Here is a 22,636-nt window from a genome sequence, read left to right as displayed (position 1 = left end):
AAAAAGGAGTTGTTAAGATGAAGTCATACACAGCATTCATTTATCAATGATATGATGTAATTCGCACAGGCTGATGCTCATTAGCATTTTTTTAGCGCCCACACTAAATGAATATCTAACCGGAAACATTCGTAAGTTTCACTCCTAGCTTTGATATTCTGCCTCAGCCACCTCTCTGAATAGGCCAAATGTTTGAATCCTAATCGATCGAGTGGTGACATAAACCGCTAACTCGGTGATTAAAGATGGTAATGCTGCACTTCACCCGACCTAATTTTGAGCTGCAGCCTCTCGGCAGGCCTTCTGGAAGACGGCTGCAACAATGGCTGCAGCCTGTTTGTAAGTAAGAATGCTGCAAAGACTGTCGTGTCCTGGAAACCTATTTAACTTGTGATGCAAAGCTTAAGCCAATAATTTCACACCTGTCTCTAAATCCTAAATGCATATTCCTAAAGCAAACACAAAAGTGTAGTATTAGTGTAATTTTGGCTCTATACTTGGTTCTTATCAACCCAAACAGGTCCCTAAAGACATCCCCATGTTCATTTTTCAGGCTTTGATAATGAATGAGTGCACTGTTCAGTGTTTGGCTTTGATTATACTTAATTAAGGCTCCCTTTGCTTGGACTACTGATTAGATAACTAGAGGCAATGAGTCGAGGGGTTGAAAAGTAATTCATCATCGGATTAGTGTGCCTGCATGAAATTAAATCAAATGTACAGCATCTAAACAGCTGGATTATGTGTTTATATCCTCAACTAAAATGTTGTAAAAGTTTTATATTTGAACGCAATAGGCCTACTGCAAGAGGTCATATGGCTAAGAAAATTGTCAAACTAGCTTCATGCACACTTAACCACCTGGTGCAATGTGCAACATCTCACTGAATGGAAATGTTTACCAAATTGCAGTACATAAATCCTTACATGGAAATGTTCGCATCACAAGTCCCAAATGGAAAAATGCTTATGTGTGTGCGTGTGTTTTTTGTGTGTGTGTGTGTGTGCCCAAGTGTAAGTGTGTTTGTTTGCCGCCTAGCAACAAGTGATGCATGTTCAAATTAGGAAAGTTCTTGCTTTATTTGCTCATGCAAATCTTTGTTGAAGTATCTGTTATGGTGCCACAGCGTTACGTATCCCCCAACGAAGCACTGCTAATGTGTTGAGTTAATGTGTGGGTTTACGGTCCAGAAGTTGAAGCTCTCAGCCTGGTTATATGCTGATGTCAGCATTACACTATTCATAGACATTACAGTTTTTCCTGTAACAAAGTTGATACCTTCTTCTTCTAAGCAGTAGCACCTAACAGGCATTTACAGTCTTTCTACTAAAGCTTACACGAAACAGAAACAAGACGTTTTAGACTCGGTTACATCTGCTTTATTCAGAAGTCAGTGCAGTTTCTTCAGCCATGCAAACCAAGCATTAATTACACTCACTCTCCTTGGCCAACCAGTTACCCAGCTCTGTTTTTTATTGGTGCCATGACTCGGATATGGTTTGACCAACAGCTGCCAACAGGCAGGTGTGGTATTAGACACAAGTTGGTCAATTTTGACTGCCGGCATTTATTAAAACCATGAAGCCTGCGTTTTCCTGCTTGGGTCTTAAACGCTCTGAGCTGCAAAAAGTGTAGTATTGGCCCCTGTTGAGTCCATACATTCAACATTTGAAATGCTGTGTTTGGCTTTAAGGTTGAAACAAAGATCTAATGTTTGCGTCAGGCTGCATAAAATAACAAAACACTGTGATGTGAACCTTTCATGCATGTTGCAGATGCTCACTTTTCTAACATAATACGGTTGGAAGGATTTGCTGGTCGTAGGGAGGACTTCATTTGACGTTTTCATTTGCACTACATCACGTCTGTATTGTGAAGTCTGGGATCCTTGCTAAAGTGCGTCACCTAGTGGCCACCTGCAGTAATTAAGCAAGAGCAACCCACTGAAAAAGCAGCACAGAAATCTACTCATTTAGTGTTATTTTGAGAATGCATTCAGTTACATTTGAATGTGAATATTATAGTTGTAGCATTACAACATTTGTCAAGCAGTTTTGTTGAGTCAGGAGGCGGGGTCGACACTGATGTCTTCTTTTTGAGTTTACATAGACTAGTTTCTTCTCTTTGTGAATTTAAAGCAGTAGGTTATAAAGGTCTAATTAGAGGCAACAGCAAACAAACTAAACACTGTCATTTGTTGTGTGTATTTGACAGTTGACATCATAGAGAGGGGAGATGTTTCGACTTGTTTGGGTTGCTATCCTAATGGTACATCGGGGCCACCGTAGGCGCATTGGGCAAGTCGTCATGTGACGAAAAAAATGTCAACATCCCGTACACTGCACTACGAAACAAACAAACAACCACTTATACGTTGTTTTTCCTCACACACAAAAATGAACACGTTTTAAAGCTGCCTTCTCGAAGTAACACTTCATGTCAGCTGTCTACTGTTTGGCTGTCACTGCACAGGTATGTCGTTTTCTCTACCCGGAAGTCAGTTAGCTAGTTTAGCTGAGCTAACGTTAGCTGCAGCTAGTGGTGTTTTCAATGTTAATGCGAGCCAACGTTGCAATAAACGTACTGACAGATGAAGAATATTGTGCTAACACCATCCCTTGTTTCAGGATGGCTGTACCTCAAAGTGGCCAGTCGTCCCTTGTACACAGCTTGGCAACACTCCTCAGAAATGATGGTATGTTACAGTGTGACAGTTAATGCATAATTCAACCAAAACAATAGCAGGTGTATTCACTCAAACAGGTACTTATTAAGACAATAAGAGCTACAGACTCTCCAGATTTCCCGTGTGAGTCTTTCTTTTGTTTGTCTTTTACATTTTTATTCATTTAAACATTAGGTATACAAAAATCAGGCTTCACAGACAGTAATAATAAGAATATATTCAGCACTTACGGAAATATAATTAGTTCCGAGTGGGTTTCACATTGTTGAGTTATCTTGTAGTTTATGCAAAACACACACACTGTCAGCACAGAGTTTTTCTTCACATGTCACCTGTCCACCAGGTTTGTATTAGACAACACTCAGTTTAATCATGTTATTTAAGAATAGCACTTGCTGGGGATTGAAATTGGATTCCTAAGAGTTAAATGACTCGTCCCTCCCAAACTCCAGGCGACTTGGTGCTGGACGGCACCAGCACGCTGACCTTGTCGGCGGCCAGCCTGCAGCAGCTCACCAGGCTGTTTGAGCAGCACTTGCTGTCCAGGAGCCAGCAGCACGGCTTCCTGGCGTTGCCCTCCCACCCTGCCGACACTGCTTCGCTGCTGCAGCTGCAGTTCCTGTTTGACGTCCTGCAGAAGACCATCTCCCTCAAGGTGAGCTGGGGTCTCTGAAATGAGGACTGGTGGTCTCCACGTGACCTGTTTTTAACCATTAAAAAAATGTTGGTTCTATGGGAAAAAGCTCTTTCCAAAGTTCCCCAAGTGGACATTTGTATATTTAAGTCTTGCTGACATGGTAAAAGCCTCGTCGAAAACTCCCGAAAGACAATTTAATGTTTGTATGATGTTGTGTCTGTAGTACTTTATTGATGCGCTGTGGTCACTATTTTCTCTTACGTGTTGAAAATGGAAAGAAATGTCTTTATTTTATGAACTTATAAACAGAGCCCTCATTCATTTCTTACCATTGAAAGGAAGTTTGTTTGTTTGTTAGAGACGGTTGCTTACATATCTGTTTACCTGTATTCCTGTGTTGTGTGTCTTTATTGTTAAAACGCAGCTCATCAACCTGCCAGGAATGAGACTTCACTCTGTGGTGAAAATCTTCCCATTCAAGTCTTTAAAATATTTGGAGGTAGAGTATGAACCATAATTCACTTAACCTCTCACTCTATCTGTCATGAAAACATTTAATGTTTCCTTTCTTTTCTCTTCCTCTCCAGCTGAAGCGAGTCCCTCCACACTGTCTGGAAGGACTCAGAGGAGTTTACTCCCAGTTGGAGGTCTTCACATGTTCAAAGAGCCTCAACTCCCTGGAGGTACTGTCAATGTGCAGTATATCTATCAGCAAGTGTCACTGATGGTATTTAGGCCATGTCTGGCTGTAAAAAAAGTCAAATTTGAAATGATATATGGGTGTCTGTTTCTTTAGGAGCTACTTTCCCTGTGTGGAGGTGACCTGAGCTCAGCACTGCCTTGGCTGGAACTGCACACGCTCAACTTTAGCTACAACTCCATTGTTTGCCTTGACCAGTCACTAGTGAGACAAATACACACGGATGCATTGTTACCGACTTATTGGCTGATTTTATCTTCACCCGACTTCAACCGTCTCTTTCTTTGATAGAGTTTACTGAACGTCCTGAAGTCCTTAGATTTAAGCCATAACAAGATTCAGGAGTGTGCTGAATTTCTAAAGGTTTCTATTTGTTTAATTATAATTCAACTTCATATATATACATATATTTCCTGTATGTGACAACACCTTGTTTGGCTCGGGGCGATATCTTATTTCCTCATTGCTTTTTCTCAGCCCATGAGTGAACTGGAACACTTGAACCTGGGCTACAACTGCCTGCAGAGGGCGCCAACGCTGCGCCTGAGTGCCAGGGCCAAACTCCTCTCACTCATCCTCAGAAACAATGAACTGGAGACCATTAACGGTAAAGTCGACTGTGATGAAGACAGTCTCATCTCGTTTTTTAAACACACACAGTCAGATCAGACAAGTCAGCCAATAGAATCGTAGAGAAACGTGAAAAACAGGAAGCTGATCGCTGTGCAGTGACCCCCACCTCCAGCTGTTTGTCTTGGATTGTTGTTGCTCATCACACAGGGAAGCATCAGATTATTTTGTCTTTTTGGATGTAAGAGGATAATTAAACTAGACATTTGAGCTGCAGGTTCCTCTTGTGTCGCTGCATACTGCATACTTGTGTCTCTGACGGTCTGTCCCTGCGTTGCTTTGCTGTCTGATTGAACAGGTGTGGAGCAGCTGTCTTCACTCCAGCACTTAGACCTGGCCTACAACCTGCTGTTGGAGCACTCTCAGCTGGCTCCTCTCTCCCTGCTGCACTGCCTCAACACGGTAGGGAAAGACATGCACACACATATCATTTGTCGACACATATCATTTGTTGATTTTCTTAGACCCAACTCGCAGTCAGATGAATACTTTTTTGTTTTAAGCAGAATTTCACTTGTTTTCAGCAGAAACTAGAGTCAAACATTTCAGCATATCGATGGCACACAAATAGAAATGAGAAAAAAAGTGCCATCCGTCCATTTTTAACAGAGGAAACTCACAGCTGACTGCCCCCTCCCTCACCTCTCTCTTAACCCTGAACACAAAGATACCACTCAGTTCTTCAGAAATTATGCCTCAAAACCTTTTTATTGATTTACATTGCTAGAAGTAATCGGGTCCCATCTCTCTTTGACATCTTGTTCAGTATGTTAGTAGTTATATTTTGATGGTGTAGTATGTAACAATGTATCTTCTTTTAGCTTAACCTGGAGGGCAACCCGCTGTACTTCCAGAAGACCCACCGTACCTGCACCGTCCGACATCTCTCCCCAAAGGCTGCAAACCTCAGAGTGAGTAACCATTCTAGCTACAAGTTTATACCATTTTTCAAACTTGAAGAATGCTGAAGCACAAACAAATATAATACGATTTTCATTACCAATGAACCTGACTGTTACTTTCTAGATTAATCGATTAATCTTTGGTCTGTAAAATGTCAGAAAACATAGAAAATGTCCATCCCAGTTTCTAAAAGTCAAAGGTGATGTTTTTAAATGTCACTGATATTCAGTTTAATATGAAATAGAACCGAAAAAACGGAAATCTATATATTTGAGAGGTGGAAAACAGCATTTTCTGCCGTTTTTGGATGAAAAATTACTTGAACTGATTTTTTTTTATCACCATAATTGGTGATTATCTTTCTGTCGATCGAGTAAAGATCACTTTTTGATGTTTTCTTTTTCTTTTTTTCCAGCTCAAACTTGACAGTTCCTCGCTGTCCTCGTCTGAGTTATCAGTAAGTTTCTCAATCAATTCATGCTAATCCCAGTGTAGCAAACTGGGTAAATAAATATAATCTAAATGTGTAAATTGTATGACTAAATGATCTCTTCTGCAGGTTCTGCTAAAACAAGGCCGGCTGATCGTCCAGGTGCAGCCTGCACCTCCAGTAGCCATGTCAGCGGAACGGAGCAACCAGGATGTGTCCAGCGGTGCTGGGGAGCTGAGTGACAGCATGTCGGTCGGAGAAGTGGGAGTCTCACACATCCGGAAGAAGAAAGCCAAGGTGAGAGAGCTGCTCCTAAGTGTAGTCTTGATTCTCTGTTTAAGTCACTTAAGTTTTATGAGGATTTCAACTCTTTATTGATCTATCTAGACTGGTAAACACTGACAAACTGAATACTGTGACTCATTTTTGTGTTTCAGAGTAAGGTGAGAGTGCGGAGGGCCAGCATATCCGAGCCCAGTGACACCGACTACGAGCCCAGGCTGCGTTCCTCCTCACAGAGTGGGTTTTAAAAGCATGTCTGCCCAAATATCTAAATTCACCTCCTTCTCTTGCTGACTTTTATAGTTTTATCCATGTTTTCCACTACTAGCTGCATCTGATGTTGGTGATCAAGACTCAGGCTCATATTTAAAACATGAATGTGAATATGTTGGTCCTCCACTAGGCATTGTCCTCCCCCACCAGCAGGAGATCGAGCGCATGTCCAGCTTCAGAGACCAGATAGGAGAGGATTGGCTGAGGTACCAACATCATCTCGATGGGTCTTCCCCCTCCACCATCAACACAAACCAGCTACCTCCTCATGGTCAACCCCTCCCCAACGGCCTCAACGCCACCACATGTCTGTCCACCAGCCCTGGGCATCAGCCGTCTCCACCGTCCCTGGAAGTCCCAGAGGTCCTCCCTCCACCGCTGCTCTCATCTGAGCCCAGATTGGAGACATCCACGGATGCAGACCAGGAGACAGAGTCTACCCTACAGTGGCCCGGCCAGAGCTCACGGTCCACCTTGGAGGACAGCACGGTGGATGGCCTGGTGGTGAATCAGGTAGTGAAGAGCTCACCTAGGCCCAGTCCAGAGTCCCAAAGATCGGCTGGAGGAGAGAGCGGAGACACCAAGGAGGAAGAGGAGGAGGAGGAGGAGGAGGAGGAGGAGGAGGAGGAGGAGGATCTGGGAGGTAAGGTTAAAAAATCAGTATAATGACAACACAGAGAGACACAGAAAGGATCTCACGGTTCTCTTCTCTTTTTTGTTATTAGTGGACCTGTGTCACCCCCTACTTGTGGGTGTCTTATCTGACAAAGAGGTAGAAAATGACGAGGGACGGGGGGAGAGCGGGACAAAGAGGAGGGAGGTGTTCCTGCGCATCAAACAGGGCCTGGTGCTGGAGGTGGACATGCAGCGCGGCCGGGAGAGATGCCGCCTGGAGCTTGGCAGCCTGGCTCGGGTGGAGAGCACAGAGGCTGCCTGGACCCGAGGGGTGAGAGGAGGACAGGAGGGTTGGAGAAAGAGATGGAAGGATGGGGGAAGTACTTTGGAGGTTCTGGGGCCGGTTGCACAGAACACCTTAAGTTAAGATTTTCCTTCAAGTCTGAGTTAAGGTTTCCTTAAAACAATATTTGTTGCACAAAGTGTCAAACTTTAGGAGACGACTTAAGGTGTTTTTCTGCAGCTGTCCCCTGGGGTTTAAGAGATTTCTTTTTAATCCATCACTATTTGAATGATGAAGACTAAAATGGGTTTCCTCCTCACTATGTTGCTTAGGTTGCATGTTAAACATTGCTAAATAAACATTGTTTATTGTGATCTTGATTTTCTCTCTCTCTCTCTCTCTCAGGAGACAGAAGAGATGCTTCCAGCTGTGGAGCTTCAGTTCGACTACATCAGCCGGGAGAAAAGGAGGCGACTCTACGTCCTGCTCGATGACGACCCACAACAAGCACTGCAGGTTAATGACACACGCTCCCCTGAGTCCTTCTGTTATTCATTCCTTTCAGGAGAGACATTTGACAACTTGTTTAGACCTTTAACCCAGAGATGTTCATCTACGCACACTCGTACAGGGATTGCACCACATACAAGGTGAAGCAAAGCACCTACATGAGAACAACACCCACCCACTGCATCATGCTCACAGGCTGCCCTTTACTCAAACTATGTGACCTGTTTTTGTTTTTCAAATGTGACGTCAGCACCGAGCAGCGCACACTGTACTATATTTACTACCTTTGACTTTTGTCCTTTCACGTTGTGCAACTTAAAATCTGTGCCAGATATAGTTTTAACACAGAGAGCCAATACACATTCCAGTATGTCTTCAGATTGAGCATTCAGGGACTTGAATTATGTTTTATAACCAGACCCGTAGCTGCTCATTAAGGCCTACAGTACCAGATATGATTTATTCCTCAAACTATCCCCGACTGAGTTTCAGCCCTCTGTGAAGCTCCTACAGTTTCTATTTTTTAGGCTGCAAAGTTTTGAACATGCAAATAGCTTTCTGTTTATTTTATACTCGCCAGAGAAAGCTTATTTAAGACCGAAATAGTTAGCTGTGGACAGCCGAATAAGTCAACTTGTTTTGTGTGCTCTCGACTGTTTTTTAACGCTCTGTGTCAAACAAAACTATAACAAAAAACATTACTTTTTTTGCTGACTAGGCTCTGACTGACGTGCTGACTCATGTTGCGGAGGAGAACCAGCGGCGCCACTCTGAGCTGCGACCCAGCTGTGTTCGCCTGCAATGCCTTCGCTGCAGGTCAGAGTTCACGCTGACAGAGGAGGAGGCGGGGGGGGGAGCGAGGAGGAGAGGGGCTGCCTTGCTTCCAGAAGGTGTGGATGAACAGGATGAGGAGGAGCTGAGGGAGTATAATGCAGATGCCAAAGGTGAGAGTGATGATCGGTGTTTACAGTAGCCTTCAAGCAGCACTTACACAAATGATGTTTTTTTTAAATACTTGCGTTGTTCAGGTAATTTCAAATTTGTGAAAGCTGGCTGCAATTTTTGGTTTCCTTTCTTTGTTTTCGTTCGGTATGTTTATTCGGTGGAGTCGGTGCCTATTGATCAGCAGAAAAGCTAAATTTGCATCTGTAGACTTTGGCAAGATGTTAAAAGCATTTACAAAGTTTACATGGGCAGAGGAACAAATCAACAAATACAAGACGGTACACAGCTTTTGATCTGTTGTCATTGACCAGACGTACAAAAGCTTCGTCAAATAGAGGGAAATCCATAAAAAAGTAGAAAAGACTGAACAAATATTTGACAATAGAATGCCCTGAAAGCTCAGCTCATAGGTGATTCAGCCCTCATACCGAGTCACGCTCAGCCTCACAAACTCTAGACTATCCCCAAAAAAATGCATTTTTATTTGTCCCCACTAAAAACTGTGCTTTCAGTGTCAGCTGGGTGTGTTGTTGATAATCTGAGATAAGACAGAAAAGAGAAGGTCACACATTACAAAGCACTTCCTGACTACTCCTCAACTATCAGGAACCCGTTGGTAGTCGACTCAGGGCCGAGTGCATCATCCCAGGAGTTATCTCTCGTCTTTCATTGCCAGGCAGGCCGCTCCGCTGAGTTCCCACCTCTATAGTTGGCAGCATGTAGATAATACCCTTCGCTCCAGCAGCCGCCTCCCAGCGCTTCGGCCAAACCTAACATTTGGACCTGCTCCAGCATGCACAGACCGCGCGCATGCTTTGTTCGGCAGATGTTTTGAGGATTTGTTGGATCTGTGCTCCGTTGTTAGTGTTTCAGGCAATGAATACCTTCTTCATTCGCACGCGTCTGAACTGAGGCTTTTGTTTGCGTGTGGCTTTCAGTGATACATGCTCTGCAGATACAAACAAATGTTTCTCCCTCATATGAAACTTGTTAGGAAGGAAGGCGTGCATGTTTCCTGTCCATCATTTGGTTGTCAGTATTATTAAACGTTCACACAGTTGAGGAAAAGGGCGATCATTTTATTTACCATGTTCATTTCTTTAAAGACTGGCAAGTAACTTTCCTCCATTGATGACAAAATCAATGGATTTCATCGCAATGACCATTTTAAGGCCACAAGGGGGAGCACCTCTTATTCGTTGTAAGCAATTTAGATGTTTTAAGCAACACTAGTATGAAGCTTTTTGGCAACAACATCCTATTTTTTTCCCTTTTTTTGTCAGGAGACAGTCCTATCTGTCCAGAATGTGGTAGCGATCATGTGGTCCAGCTGGCTGGCCAATCAACGCCCATCCAGCGCTCACCAATCCCGGAGAGAGAGGACGACCATCTCGATGTAAACCAGAGCACTCGGCGTACCAATAAGGTATTTTCTGATCATTTCCCCCTCTCTCTGTTTTCTCTTTTACTGTAATTTATTCTCATCATTTCTGTGTGTCATCTTTATCACAGCAGGATGAGTACTCAGACGGCAGTATTCGCAGTAGTCCTGTCCTCGAAGCTGCCATGGCTTCAGAAGACCCCACCTTCGTCACTGCTCACGGAAGCTCCTTCTTCATCGGGAATGATCAGGCCGATACCTCCAGTCTCTCCTACAGCACCGAGTACCAAAGTAAAGAGGATCTGGCTGGGAGCTACCGCTACACCGCTACGGGTACGCCACCGGAAGCCCACGGCCCACCTGCAGGCAGATCCACCCCGAATGGTGGGTTTTTACTCTGTCTGCACTTTTTGCAGGGTCTGAGGAATTCAGTCTCCTCAAAAATAGGCAGTAAATGGTATTAACAATTTTGCAAGCAAGCATCCTTTTCTGGCTATTCCGACCCATAATCCTTTGCGCAGCGGAAGATTCGTCACCGCGACCGAGCCGCTGAGACATCACAGATAGATGAGTCATGTGTCCCAATTGTATACATACTGAAGGCAACAGTGCGTACTTTGTAAGGGCAGCTGCAGTAAAAGTACACGATTTGGAAAGCAGGCAGTGTCTCAGAGCCAAAACTGACTTCTTCAAGATTGACCAAAAGTCCAAAGACTTCTTTTATTTTCACTGAAATAAAACCAAATCCTCCCATTTTTTAAAAGCTGGAACACACTGAAACAGTTAATGGATTCCCTTAAATGGACGAATCATGTCAGCCGTAGATCTTTTACATCCACAATAACACTGCGATGTTGGCAGCACTGCTTGTTGGAGGAAAGCCCAAACAGCAGGACAATATAAATGATATTTTATTATTTGATTTGAATTCTGCAGTTCATATGGTCAGTGTAAGGCTCATCAACTGTGGCATGCGGTATAAACTGTTTACGTCAGCTCCATTGCCTTTCCCTAAAGATACATTTGAGTCTTAATTGAAAGTGAACAGAGATGGGAAGTATTCGGATCTCGCGGATATTGTGTGGCAAAGAAATCCTTGGAGGCGCTCTGTATCTCTGACAGGATCTGATTTCCCCCCACATCTGTCTGCCATTTTTAGATGAACCGCATGGTGCAACGAGACGGATTGGAATCATTACTGGAAGTGATGGGAGAGGAATGAAGGCATAAGACTCGAGTAATAATAACTTAGTAATAATAGGTTTCTGTAGTTGCTGTGCCAACATCATGTCATCTGTCCTTCTAAACCACAGTCTCACACTGGAGACACTACTCGTCCTAAAACACAGACTGATACTCAATGTAGTATCTTTTGGTGGCACAGTGCGCCCGTTGTTGTGGAGCAGAGGCCTAATTTTCTCCTTGGTGTGTGTGTGTGTGTGTGTGTGTGTGTGTGTGTGTGTGTGTGTGTGTGTGTGTGTGTGTGTGTGTGTGTGTGTGTGTGTGTGTGTGTGTGTGTGTGTGTGTGTGTGTGTGTGTGTGTGTGTGTGTGTGTGTGTGTGTGTGTGTGTGTGTGTGTGTGTGTGTGTGTGTGTGTGTGTGTACCTTTCACCTCCACGAAGAACCTTTTTTTTAAGGTTCAAAAAGCCTTTTTAATCTGATCTCTCCAAATTAAAACGTCGGGTTTCTTTTGGCCTCTGCAGGTCGGCGCCCTGTCGTTCTTGATTAGTTGTGAGCGTTCATCAATTTTCAAATAACCTCCATTGCTGGATTCATTGCTCTTAAATGTGTTTTCTGCCCGAGGGCTGTTGGCTAATGCTACAGGCTGCTGCAGTAAAAATCTATGGAAGGTTTCACAAGAGCCAAGAAGTATGTGAGTCTTTGCATCGCTGCCAGGAACTTCACTTTTAATGCAAGATATAATTTGAGGGAAGGAAAAAATGTAGACAACAAAGATGTTTTCATTGAACTGTATTTCAGCCGAATTCATGACGGTTTCTTTTCCGTTTAGTGCTGAAATATGCAAGCGTTAATAATGATGGGTGTTAGCTTTAACTGCTATCAACACCATCTTCAGTTTGGACTTCACGTTAGACCCAACAATTCTGAGGCTTACAAACTGTTTATGTGTCTGCAGATGATTTGGACCTGCTGTCGGAGGACTATGAGGCGGTGGACCATCGGCTGCAGCTTTTCCTGGATGTGGACGTCTTTGAGGAGGAGGAGGAGCTTCACTCTTTCCTCAAGGTGTGTATGAGTGAGCCAAGCACATATTAAAGCCCCTTTCAGTATAAATCTATGACATTATATATTCATGGCTACGTAAGCAATAGAAGATTATTTATTTACATATTTTTAACAAGAGATGAGAAAGTTTCATGAATGGAAACCTTATTTATTGGGGTTGTGTTTTCCGTCAGGCTAGCTGTTTCCCTCTGTTTCCAGTCTTTGTGCTAAGCTAAGCTAACTAGCTGTCGGCTGTATATTTAAATTTAACGTGAGAGTGGAGTAGATTCTGTTTTGTCCATAATGTCAAAAACACAAAACAACTTTAGTGATTATTTATTAAGTTTAACGCTTAAAAACTCTCGGTGGGTGTGGTTGGATCAGGTTTGACTGACTGGCAACGTAATCCACCTCATAACTGTCTTCACATTGTGTTTAAAGATGTTCCTAAACTCTGATTGGTGCATGGGAACATGTGGCATCCCCTTTTATCCAGCTGAACGGTATTATTGGCTCTCACTCTGCTGAGTTTTGCCAGTGATGAAGGCCTGTGACTGATCGCACAAATGTAGCAGTGTAAAGTTTTTATGTGGCTGTTATTGTTTCTTTTATGGTCGCGGTTTTAAAAAAACAAGCCCTCTCGCGTATCTCACTGATGGCCAAAAAGATTCCAGCTGAATCAGTGGTGACGGCTTCAAGACCTGCAACACTTCAGCTGCGGTTTCACCGCAGTCGGCGAAGATGAGTCAGTAAATCTGGCCTGAGCTCATTCAACACACGATCTTCTTCTTTCTGACGAATTTCATGCCCCCCTGCTGTCTCTCTTTAATATGCATTGCATCCTGGGAGCTCTTCAAATCAGCAGGCTATTGCTTTTTCTCTGTCAGACACCTGGACGAGGAGCAAAGAGCGGAACAGGACCAAGCAAACCACAGCTGGAACCAGGTTGTCCATTAAAGACAACACGCATTCACCTGCTTTACGTCATGTTTCTCTTTCTCTGTGCCTTCAGATGTCAGCTGTCAAATTTGGGGAGCCAGGGCAGGTTCCCTCTCTGTTGGTGGTGTCAAACCAGCGAATCTATTTCTTGGAAATGATGTCGGAAACCCAGTGAGTAGAGCACTTTTACATGATAAAGAAAATACTTCCTCAGTATGAGAAATTAGGTAATTGAGTTGCTCACACTGCAGTTACTTGCATTCTTGCAGTATTATATGTTTTTGGGATTAATTATGGATGTATTGTCTGCATGACAAAGAAATCCATGCTTAAGTAGGACTCGTAACGATATCTTGGAAGTTTCAAGTCAGGGACATATTGACACGACACATTCAAATGTAATCAAATCCTGCTGGAGTGGACAGCGATTCAAAAGAGGGCACCACTCTGCAGTCAACAACTATGACTTTTAATGCTGGTGTGTAATTCCACACCCTCTCCGTTAGGTATCTGGATTATATTGCAAAACCTGCGCAGGTTTCTGGGTCACATCTTGAGAGCACATTGACCTCGCAGTGTCTGCAGACCGTGGAGTCTTTTCGCCTCCTTCCTCCATCACACAAATGAAAAGAAATCTGCTCCTCAGACATGAGCTCATGCTGCGATGGCTGTGGCAACATTACTACAGAGTTACTGTGATTCTTAACCATAGGTAGTGACTTCTCTCGTTCATGGCGCTGTGCAAGAAGCCAAACGATTATTTAAACCGTATAACTTAATCCGTGAAAAATGCAGGGAATATATAAACTGTAAAAGTAAACTTTGGCTTCAACAAACACAATAAAGTGTTGTTCTGAAGTGTCGGAGATTAATCCATCTCACTGCAGCGGTACGTTTGCTGCACTTTCTGATGCCTAACGTTGCTTCCTCCCAGCAGAGGCCAGCTCTCTGATTGGCTGCAGAAGCGGGACAGCCACCCAATCATGGAGCTCAGCTACCTGGAAGTGGGACTGGCCTCTCAGAGCATCCACATGGAGTTTGGGGGAGTGGCCTACACCCTCCTCGTGAGGGACAGTTCACGCTGCAAACGCTTCTTTGGCCTCTTGACAGGTAAAAGGAAACTCGAATACAAGCAAAGTGGAGAATGGTTTCTGTTTTAATGTATGGAAAAATGTATAAAAGGAAGTTTTTGAATATAGTCGGAGAGAAAGTCGCTGATCCTGCTCTTTACTTACTCTTACTGGTTTTCAGCACTTTCCTCGGGGCAGTCTGAAGGAAGATGCTGCAATATAAACCTAATTTAGATTCATTAAAAAGCTGTAGAGTACCGTTGAATCCCTGAAGCAGGTATTAGAACAGCATGTCCCTCTCACAGGCATTGTGCCACAGAAAGCCCACCTACTCCCCTCACAAACTAATACTATACCATATGTGTGCTACGCGACGCAAATCTCTGCCCCCCTTCGGTATTGGGTTCACGCAGACGGAGTACATCCTGCCCAGACCAACGTTTCTGCAAGGGAGGACTAGCAACCTTTTATTAGACGGGGGCTCCTGCTCGGGACTGGAATGTCTGGAAAAATATGGAAAATGAATCAGACAATCTCCAGCCTCTAAAAGGTGTGCAGAAAACAACTTATAGAAAAGCATTGCTGCTCAGCGACGTGTGACGTGTAAAAGTATTTCCCCCCCCTAGCTACTGTTTCATATTACCAATTTCAGGGTACAAGATACTGAACACAGGCAAAAAAACAGACGGATGAGGTTTCTGTCCAGCTTTCGCTCATGTAGCATGTCGTCTATCCCTGGAGTCACATTTGATCCTCTTGACGGTCCACGGACATTTTAGATGCATCTCCCACTTCTTCCTGCTCGTGCTTTTTCTCTTATCTCTCTCACTCTTTCTCTAGCTTTCCCGTCTGTCCTCTTGAGGGCGGTTTTTCTTTCTGCCTAAATTCATAAACGGCTCATTTCGTGCGTTGTGTTCTTCCTGTCTGAAAATGATTCCAGATTGCTTTCAACACGACGACAGATAAGATAAGCAGATAAGTGAAAAACACCAATAATGGTTTGCTTTCAGGTGCGTCCCACAAAATGATAATTAAGTGCCAAACACCTTCACACAAAGAATATAATGTTTATATGTCCTTTGATCCTTGAAGACAAAGATGACCGACTCTCTTTTCTGTCGCCAAATTAACTCCAAAAACAGCTGTTGTAATATTCTGTCAGAGGAAGTATAACAAACCCCATCTATCGTCCAAGCTGGCTCCCATCATGTGGACAAAGATGAAAACCACAACTGGAATGACGGAGGGCTCGCTGGCTGGAGGAGAGAGAGAGAGAGGGGATGTGGTTATAACTTGGACTGTTTGGAGCTCAGAAACCAAACCGAGTCTGACACAACTTTACTGAAACATGAGGGATAACACGAGACCTCTGGACTCTGCAGCCAAAAGAAACAAAAACAAAAAAAGAGTTACTGATCTTCTGTTGTTTTCGCTGACTTAGGAGGGAAATTTGTCAGCTTTCATTGTTATATGTTGAGTTATATGAGACTTGGCGAGAGCAATGGATGCTTCACCCCAACATCTTTATGTTTTTCAGTAGTCGCGAGAGGACATGGTTTAGGGTGACACGCACCTTCAGCTGTTGTTCTCTAAACTGGAATCTCAGCCTTCTTTCATGCTGCCCGACGCATCAAACAGTGTCGTGGTATTTGATTTCATGTGAACATCATCAGGGGCGTTGGTGGTGGTGGTGGCAGCCAAGGAGTCTGGGACTGAAATGGGAGGAAGCAGGAACACTGACGCAGACCAGAGCAACAGCCAAAGTCTGTCCGCCGCAAACTTGGTTCCGAACACGCTCGGCCCGTCACCTCTGCTTACTTGTGATTGCGATCTTGGATGGCACCTCGATAAAACTGTCCATGTTAACACGCTATTTAAGCTTCTGCCCTGTTTCTCCTCAACAAGCAAAAATGTTCTGCCTCTTCACTTTGTCGTCAGACGGCTCTTTTGCACGGGGACTAAAGCCGGGACTAAAATCTATGTTCTCTTCAAAGCGACAGGCTAGTCTACCGCTGCCTCAGTCTTTTTGTTTGTGTTGTTGTGTGACTTTGATAAATCTGAACTAACCTTTTAAAACACCAAAGTTGCACAGTGACACAAATAAACTAACCAATCAAGGAAGCTATAATGGGCTTGTGCCGACTGCCGGCTACTGTAGTTATTACACTGACTACCCCTCTGGGAGCATGTGAGTGTCATTTTGTAAAAACATGTGACCCACGTGGGAAAATGATATCTAATTATATTTTCCTGTTCCTCGCACCTACTTCATAAGAAGGATGTTGATGCGGCAGGTTTTGTTTTGTCATCTAATCTTATTTTCAGTCCCCAGTGTTGCCCTCTTTCAGAGTCCCTTTAAATCCTTCTGAAGTCCGCTCCATTCAAACTTGACTGTGAAGCCACACCGCAGTTCTCCTCTCTGCCCTGCATTGTTGTCACACTCGATGACACGCTACGATGCGTGAATGTGGGCCTAACCCAGCACATTGTGTTCCCGACATTTTCTCACCCACTGATTCTATGGAGGCTGACATGTTATACCTGCAACGAGAGACCTTTTGGCTTTCTTACCGTAGTTGCAATAGCAGAAGAAGAATTTGAAGAGTTTGGCTTTTGTGTTTTCTAGTCCATGAATATTTGGGTGTGACATCTTTAGGCTATACTGTACCTTTTCTCTGCCCTTTACAAGATACTTTTAATCCTTCATTTGCCACATTGATGAATGTTTACCCTGAAAAAATCACTGACTTTCAAATCGAAGTACTTCCACCATCTTTATCCTCTTATTTCCTCAGGAGTTGTGCGTGAGATGGCTCACAAATCCGACAGCCAGCTGAAGTCCATCTCCACCACAAGGCTCAACCCTCAGCACCATCTCTGGTACGCAGTGAGAACATGGCAGACATCTTTGATTTTATTTGTTTACATGCTGGAAGATGTGGTCTGAATAGTGTGTTGCACATTTGTATGTGGTCGGGAGGTGTGAGTTAAAGGGAGTTGTCGCGCTGCACATCTTTAGTTGATTACAATCAGCTTTATTTTGTAAAACTGCACCACTAAATTAACTGTTAAACCACATCTTAATTTGTAACACATGTAGCGCTACAAACCCTGAATCATGCATGTCATGTGGTGTTTTCTATCACCTCCAGTTGTTTTTCGACAACTCTCTTTGTAGAGATGGTAGCTTTCTCTGAGAAGGAATCTTTTTGAAAATGTTATTTCAGATGAGAATGTGTTTCTCATGAAGAAGTGCAAAATGGGCACAACAAAAATAAACGTGCTGAGGATAATCAAACATGTCAGTTACACAGACATACAGACATTTCCCCGTTTGTTCATCCTCGCCTCCTTTCCTCGCCTCCTCTCGCGTCTTAGTCCCGCCCAGAGGAGTCGAGACATTTGACAAAATGAGACATCTTTACATCGGAGCCTTCAATTTAATATGACGTGGAGCACAGCTCTTATATACGTCACATGTGCCGGTGTATCCTCGCTTATAGCTCCTCTGGCAAGCCTCCTCCTCCTCCTCCTCCGTGCCTTTGTAGAAGTTTGGACAACCTGGAAATGTGCTTTATCCAACTGGCAGAGGTTAAATAAAAAGCAAATTTCCTTTAGTTTGGATGAGGAAATATACCAAGACCAGCCTTTGTCATTAAGAGTAGATTAGCATATCCAGGTACCAACGCTCACAACACACACCTCAAATCTCTCAATTTGTCGTTGGTCCTCAGGCAACAGACTCAACTGCTCAAAAGTCAAATCAAAGCAGCCCCTTCCACACTCTCAGGAGAACACGCACACACGCCAGTGTTTTCACAATCCAAGCTCTGTCGGCTATTATTATGTCAATTATCCCCGTCCGCTTCAGTTGCTGTGAAATTCACCCCGTGATCTAGAAGGGCTTCCATCCGAGACAGCGTGGCAGCACCTGTCAGCCAACAGTGTCTGTGCTTTTAACTCTACAGCGCTTATAAATGTGGATGTAATAGTATTGCTTTCTTTTGATCCTTTAGGCCTCTAGTGTGTGAAGACATCCAGGCAGATGTGGAGGACGGCCAGCTGCAGTTTTTCTACATTCTGGCTTTTGTTCTGCAAGGTGACAAATCCATGAATCCTACGTTGTAATCTTTATCGTGCATCCTAAACTGTAAGGATCCTTATATTCTTCTCCACATATCTCTTTAATATCAGTAAGAGGGTTCGGCTCCCATCTGCATTCCTCCATCTGAGTTTTCTACCTGTTCCACGTACAAGAGTTGTGAGGTTTCAGGACTCAACATGTCGTGTGTAATGGCGTCTGAAGGTTGAAAGATCAGTGCTGGTCATGCGAATTATTTTGAACGCTGCTGTCTTCCTGATATCTTTTCTGGATTTACAGTGGGGCTCTGTATGTGTAAAGGCAACTCAAGATATTTCTCGTTTGTATTTCAGTCTTTTAGCTCACAGTCTGGGGAAAATGTAGAATAAGCTGCATCGTAAACATTCCTTTCAACCAGCTGGAAGAAAGCCACGAGTAAATGCCACAATAAAAGCCCTCATAATGTTCCTGCAACCATAGAATTAAGTGCTGGGATATATATGCAAAATGGTAGAAATAATAACAAAAAGGGGATTAACCCGATCTACTGCAGAAGAGGAGAATATGAAAGGGAGGATGTGATTGGTGTGCAGCAGCTGACGTGAGGCGCCTGTTAAAGCTCCATGTTAACTGTAACAGAAAAAGAGTTGTCGTGACTGAACTGAGTGGCAGGCGACTAAATGCATGTTGCGCCGGTGCTACAGGATGCCTGACTGTCTGTGCTACAGCAGACGCGTATAACGGCAACGTAGCTGCGGGCGACACACGGCTGTGCACGGCTTTGGAATTTCATTGGAATTTTTTTGGAAGTGCAATCATTTTTGCGTGCCTAGATCTGCCTTTTACCACTCTGCTTGCTCTACTGAAGACGGAGCTTTCTGACATGAAATATTATTCCAAAACTGATCTTTGTTAAGCATTTTATGTCTGTGATTCATGAGCTTTATGACTACAGTCATCATTGAAAAAGAAGTGACTAAAAGGCTTTCCTTCACCGTTTAAGTAATGTGAGACGGCTCATGTTCTCCTCTCAGAGGTTATGTGGATGCCGCTGACCGTCCTGGCAACCCGGGAAACCCTGTACCTGCTCCGAGAGGATCACCAGTGGAGGAAAAGCTCAAACAGCCTGAGGGTGAATGAAAACCAAGAGCCCAACAGCGGAAGCCTTACCGTTTTAGAAACGCTCCCCATCAGCTGCGTTAGCTCCGTCAACCTGTGGCCTTCAGACCAGTGCAGGATGGATATCAAGCTTTACGATGAGGTTGGTCTGCAAATGCTTTTGGGGGGATTTCTTAAGGACTGTACTGTGTTGTCATGTGCACTTTTGTATTTGCTCGTCGTGTAGTATTTTGATGAAATTGCAAAACGTCTTGAAGATTATTTCATTGAAACTACTTAGATCGACTCTGATTCATTCATGTGAACTATTATTTGCAACATGTGTAACTGATAGAAAGTCCAGTTTGTCATCAAACTAAAATTATATTGTCGTCTTTCACACAACATGAGGAAATGCCTGTTTTTTAATGGTTAACAGCCGTGATATCACTTTTGATGCATGCAAATTCAGCAGCAGCCTGTTTCAGTTTGAATGTGTTGATCAACTTGTGATTACATCGTTTCTCTTCTCCTGCAGACGGTGAAACAGGAGAAGACGTGGTGCGTGCGCTCGGAGAGCGCCGAGCTCCTCCAGGGTCTGCTGGCCTGGGTCAGAGCACAGTGGGAGGCGATGTTCGGAGTGAAACTGCACACGAGCCTGCAACACGAAGCAGCATAAAGGAGGGGGGGGGGGGGGTGCAGCGGCATGAAAGCTACTCCTGTGAGTTTTATGTGCATGAGTCTGTGTGTTGGTACTGGGAAATGTTTATTGAGCGCGAGCGAGTTCGTCTTTATTTTCTCTCTGCACTGAGTCTGGTCCCATTACGCTTTCATCGCCTTTTAGGCCAACAACTTGGAAACGATTGCACTCCTTCAATGGAGTGTGCCTTTTTATTCTTTCACAGATGTTGAAATGCACCTTAAAGTAGAGTTCTTCAATCAACTGATGCGGATCAGATTTGGGTTTTGGGAGCTAAGAGGGCATTAAGTTTGGAGTTTTTGGAGCCTAGAATATGTCCAGCCCCCCCCCCCCCCCCTTCATTAAGCTGGACAGAGCCTTTCCTCGCTGCTTAGGGCGCAATGTGTTGTGACATCACGCGCTCAACACGAGGCGGGAGCGGAGGCTCGAGACGGTGTCACCGAGGGTCACCTCACTCCCCAATTAGGGTCTTATGATGCGTCTGTGCGCCGTGGTATGTGACCTGAAAAGGTTACCAGAAGTGCAAATGTGCAGAAACTCTGTGAACTTGTCGAAGATGAACAGTTGCAGTTGCAGGTTCTCTACAAATTGGGAACCTTTTGTTTGTATTAATTTGTAACCGGAGTTTGTTTTTGTGTTTTCTGATCACCTGTGGAAGAAATGTTGGTTAAGCACCGTCATCATTCCATAAGTGCAGTGGAGCTACATTACTGAGTATTAACTAACTGCTTCTGTTCATATAAATGTAATACAGAACCTCTGCTGCGGTGTGCATTATGTATGGAGCCACTGCCATGCGTCTGTAAATATTATAATCGTGCAGTAAATATCTAAATTAATTTAGATTAACCAGTTTCATTTGATTTATTTCTTTGTTAGCATTGTTTTCATATGGGTTAATGCAAGAAAAGTCTTTTATTTTTGTATAAAATGTGATGTATGACGTGTATAAGTGAATATAAAAGTAATGTGTTTGTTTGTGGGTGTTTTTGTGTGGCTTCTTTTTCACAAACTTGAATAGCTACACATGTATTTGTACAGAGTGGAATAAATGTCCCTTTTGAACTGAACTGTAAACAAGATGTCACAGAAAGTCTCACAGTTCTGTAGTTTCCTTTGAATCATTGACCCAACAAATCCAGCTTTCAACAGGGCGACTTCTCTTCGGTGTACACGTTAAACATCAACCTGTAGAAACTTGTGAATGACATCACTTTAACTCCCATGCTTCCAATCCTTCATTGGTGCTAAATAATAGCTGCTGTCTTCACCAGCCTCTTCTACTTTATTGGGTCAGCTTAATCACTACATTGTTTCTGGCGCTGGTTAAAAGCGGCACCAGTGAAGGAATGCAGAACAATTCAGGGATGTTTGATTATTGGATCAAACTTGTGGCCTTTTGCTTACACGGCGTTCTTTTTGCCACTCGGCACCAAACACCCCCTCCCGCCCCTTAAGCAAAGCTCTGTTCGAGTCCAGGCTCAGCTGTGTTTAAAGGTACCTTACCCAATTTCACAGTGTAAATGTTTCTTCAGCAACCGGTGACGTACATGTGCTGTGCACACGCTTGAGACCTGGATCGCCTTCAATTGCACCCACGTGGCCGACAAACCCCCGATCCCCCAAAAACACAAATGACTGCCGACGACTCGCCCGCTTCTTTCTGCTGCCTGGTTTTAATGTTCTTCACATTAATCTGATTTCAGACAGTACAACAATAGAGCACTTAGTGGTTGAGCCTCTTTTTCACTTTCCCTGCAAAAGGTCAGAGGTCAGGTGCAGAACAGCACCCTCTGAGCTGACGTGGATGAAGACACTGCGGTGAGGATGCTTGCTGCTAAAAAAAACTCCAGAAAGAAAAGTGGAGGTTTATGGTTTCTGTTGACACATGAAGGCCCGTTCACGGAGAACGAATCCAAAAGGAATTACAGGATATGTGCGGAAAAAAATCTACAAAGCTTTCATATTAGGAACTCATGCGTTACAGCTGCAGCTTCCCTTCATTTAGGCGCGTTTATGAAGGGTTGATTTGTTCGACTAGATAAGTTAGTTTATCTTCGTCTCATATCTCCGTCTGCTTTTCTTTATTTGAGTGAAGCTCGGGATCAAGTGCCTAAAAGTAGTTTAACATAAAAAGTAAAGAGGGCAGGTACTTAAAAAGTGAGTAAATGGTGAAGTAAGTTGTACATTAATTCTACTTTGTTTCTAATATGGCATCTGGGACCATTTTCCTCACTCTCACATGC

The 22,636-nt window shown here is 43.7% G+C and overlaps 1 protein-coding gene across 5 annotated transcripts; it reads left to right on the top strand.

Annotated features, from left to right (window-relative positions):
- The first annotated feature begins 2,291 nt into the window (after positions 1 to 2,291).
- Positions 2,292 to 21,368, top strand: stk11ip (serine/threonine kinase 11 interacting protein). 5 transcript variants are annotated; one of them, XM_076094433.1, is made up of 26 exons: positions 2,295 to 2,473; positions 2,629 to 2,696; positions 3,140 to 3,342; positions 3,749 to 3,823; positions 3,912 to 4,007; positions 4,121 to 4,228; positions 4,316 to 4,387; positions 4,502 to 4,631; positions 4,953 to 5,056; positions 5,476 to 5,565; positions 5,973 to 6,014; positions 6,117 to 6,284; positions 6,425 to 6,506; positions 6,673 to 7,185; positions 7,268 to 7,488; positions 7,846 to 7,956; positions 8,669 to 8,894; positions 10,179 to 10,321; positions 10,411 to 10,660; positions 12,414 to 12,523; positions 13,515 to 13,612; positions 14,376 to 14,551; positions 17,307 to 17,391; positions 18,528 to 18,610; positions 19,627 to 19,853; positions 20,229 to 21,368. In XM_076094433.1, exons 2-26 carry the CDS (start codon positions 2,630 to 2,632, stop codon positions 20,367 to 20,369), a joined length of 3,621 nt encoding a protein of 1,206 aa, XP_075950548.1. In that variant the 5' UTR covers positions 2,295 to 2,473; position 2,629; the 3' UTR covers positions 20,370 to 21,368. The 5 variants fall into 5 exon arrangements, with proteins under 5 accessions (XP_075950552.1, XP_075950548.1, XP_075950550.1 ...); XM_076094435.1 differs by having other exon boundaries at positions 10,408 to 10,609; XM_076094434.1 differs by having other exon boundaries at positions 10,408 to 10,660; positions 14,379 to 14,551.
- Positions 21,369 to 22,636: the final 1,268 nt, after the last annotated feature.

Source organism: Anarhichas minor, unplaced genomic scaffold, assembly GCF_050575085.1.
Source record: "Anarhichas minor isolate MPS153535 unplaced genomic scaffold, ASM5057508v1 ptg000018l, whole genome shotgun sequence".
NCBI lineage: Eukaryota > Metazoa > Chordata > Actinopteri > Perciformes > Anarhichadidae > Anarhichas > Anarhichas minor.
This window is presented reverse-complemented; position numbering and strand designations above follow the sequence as displayed.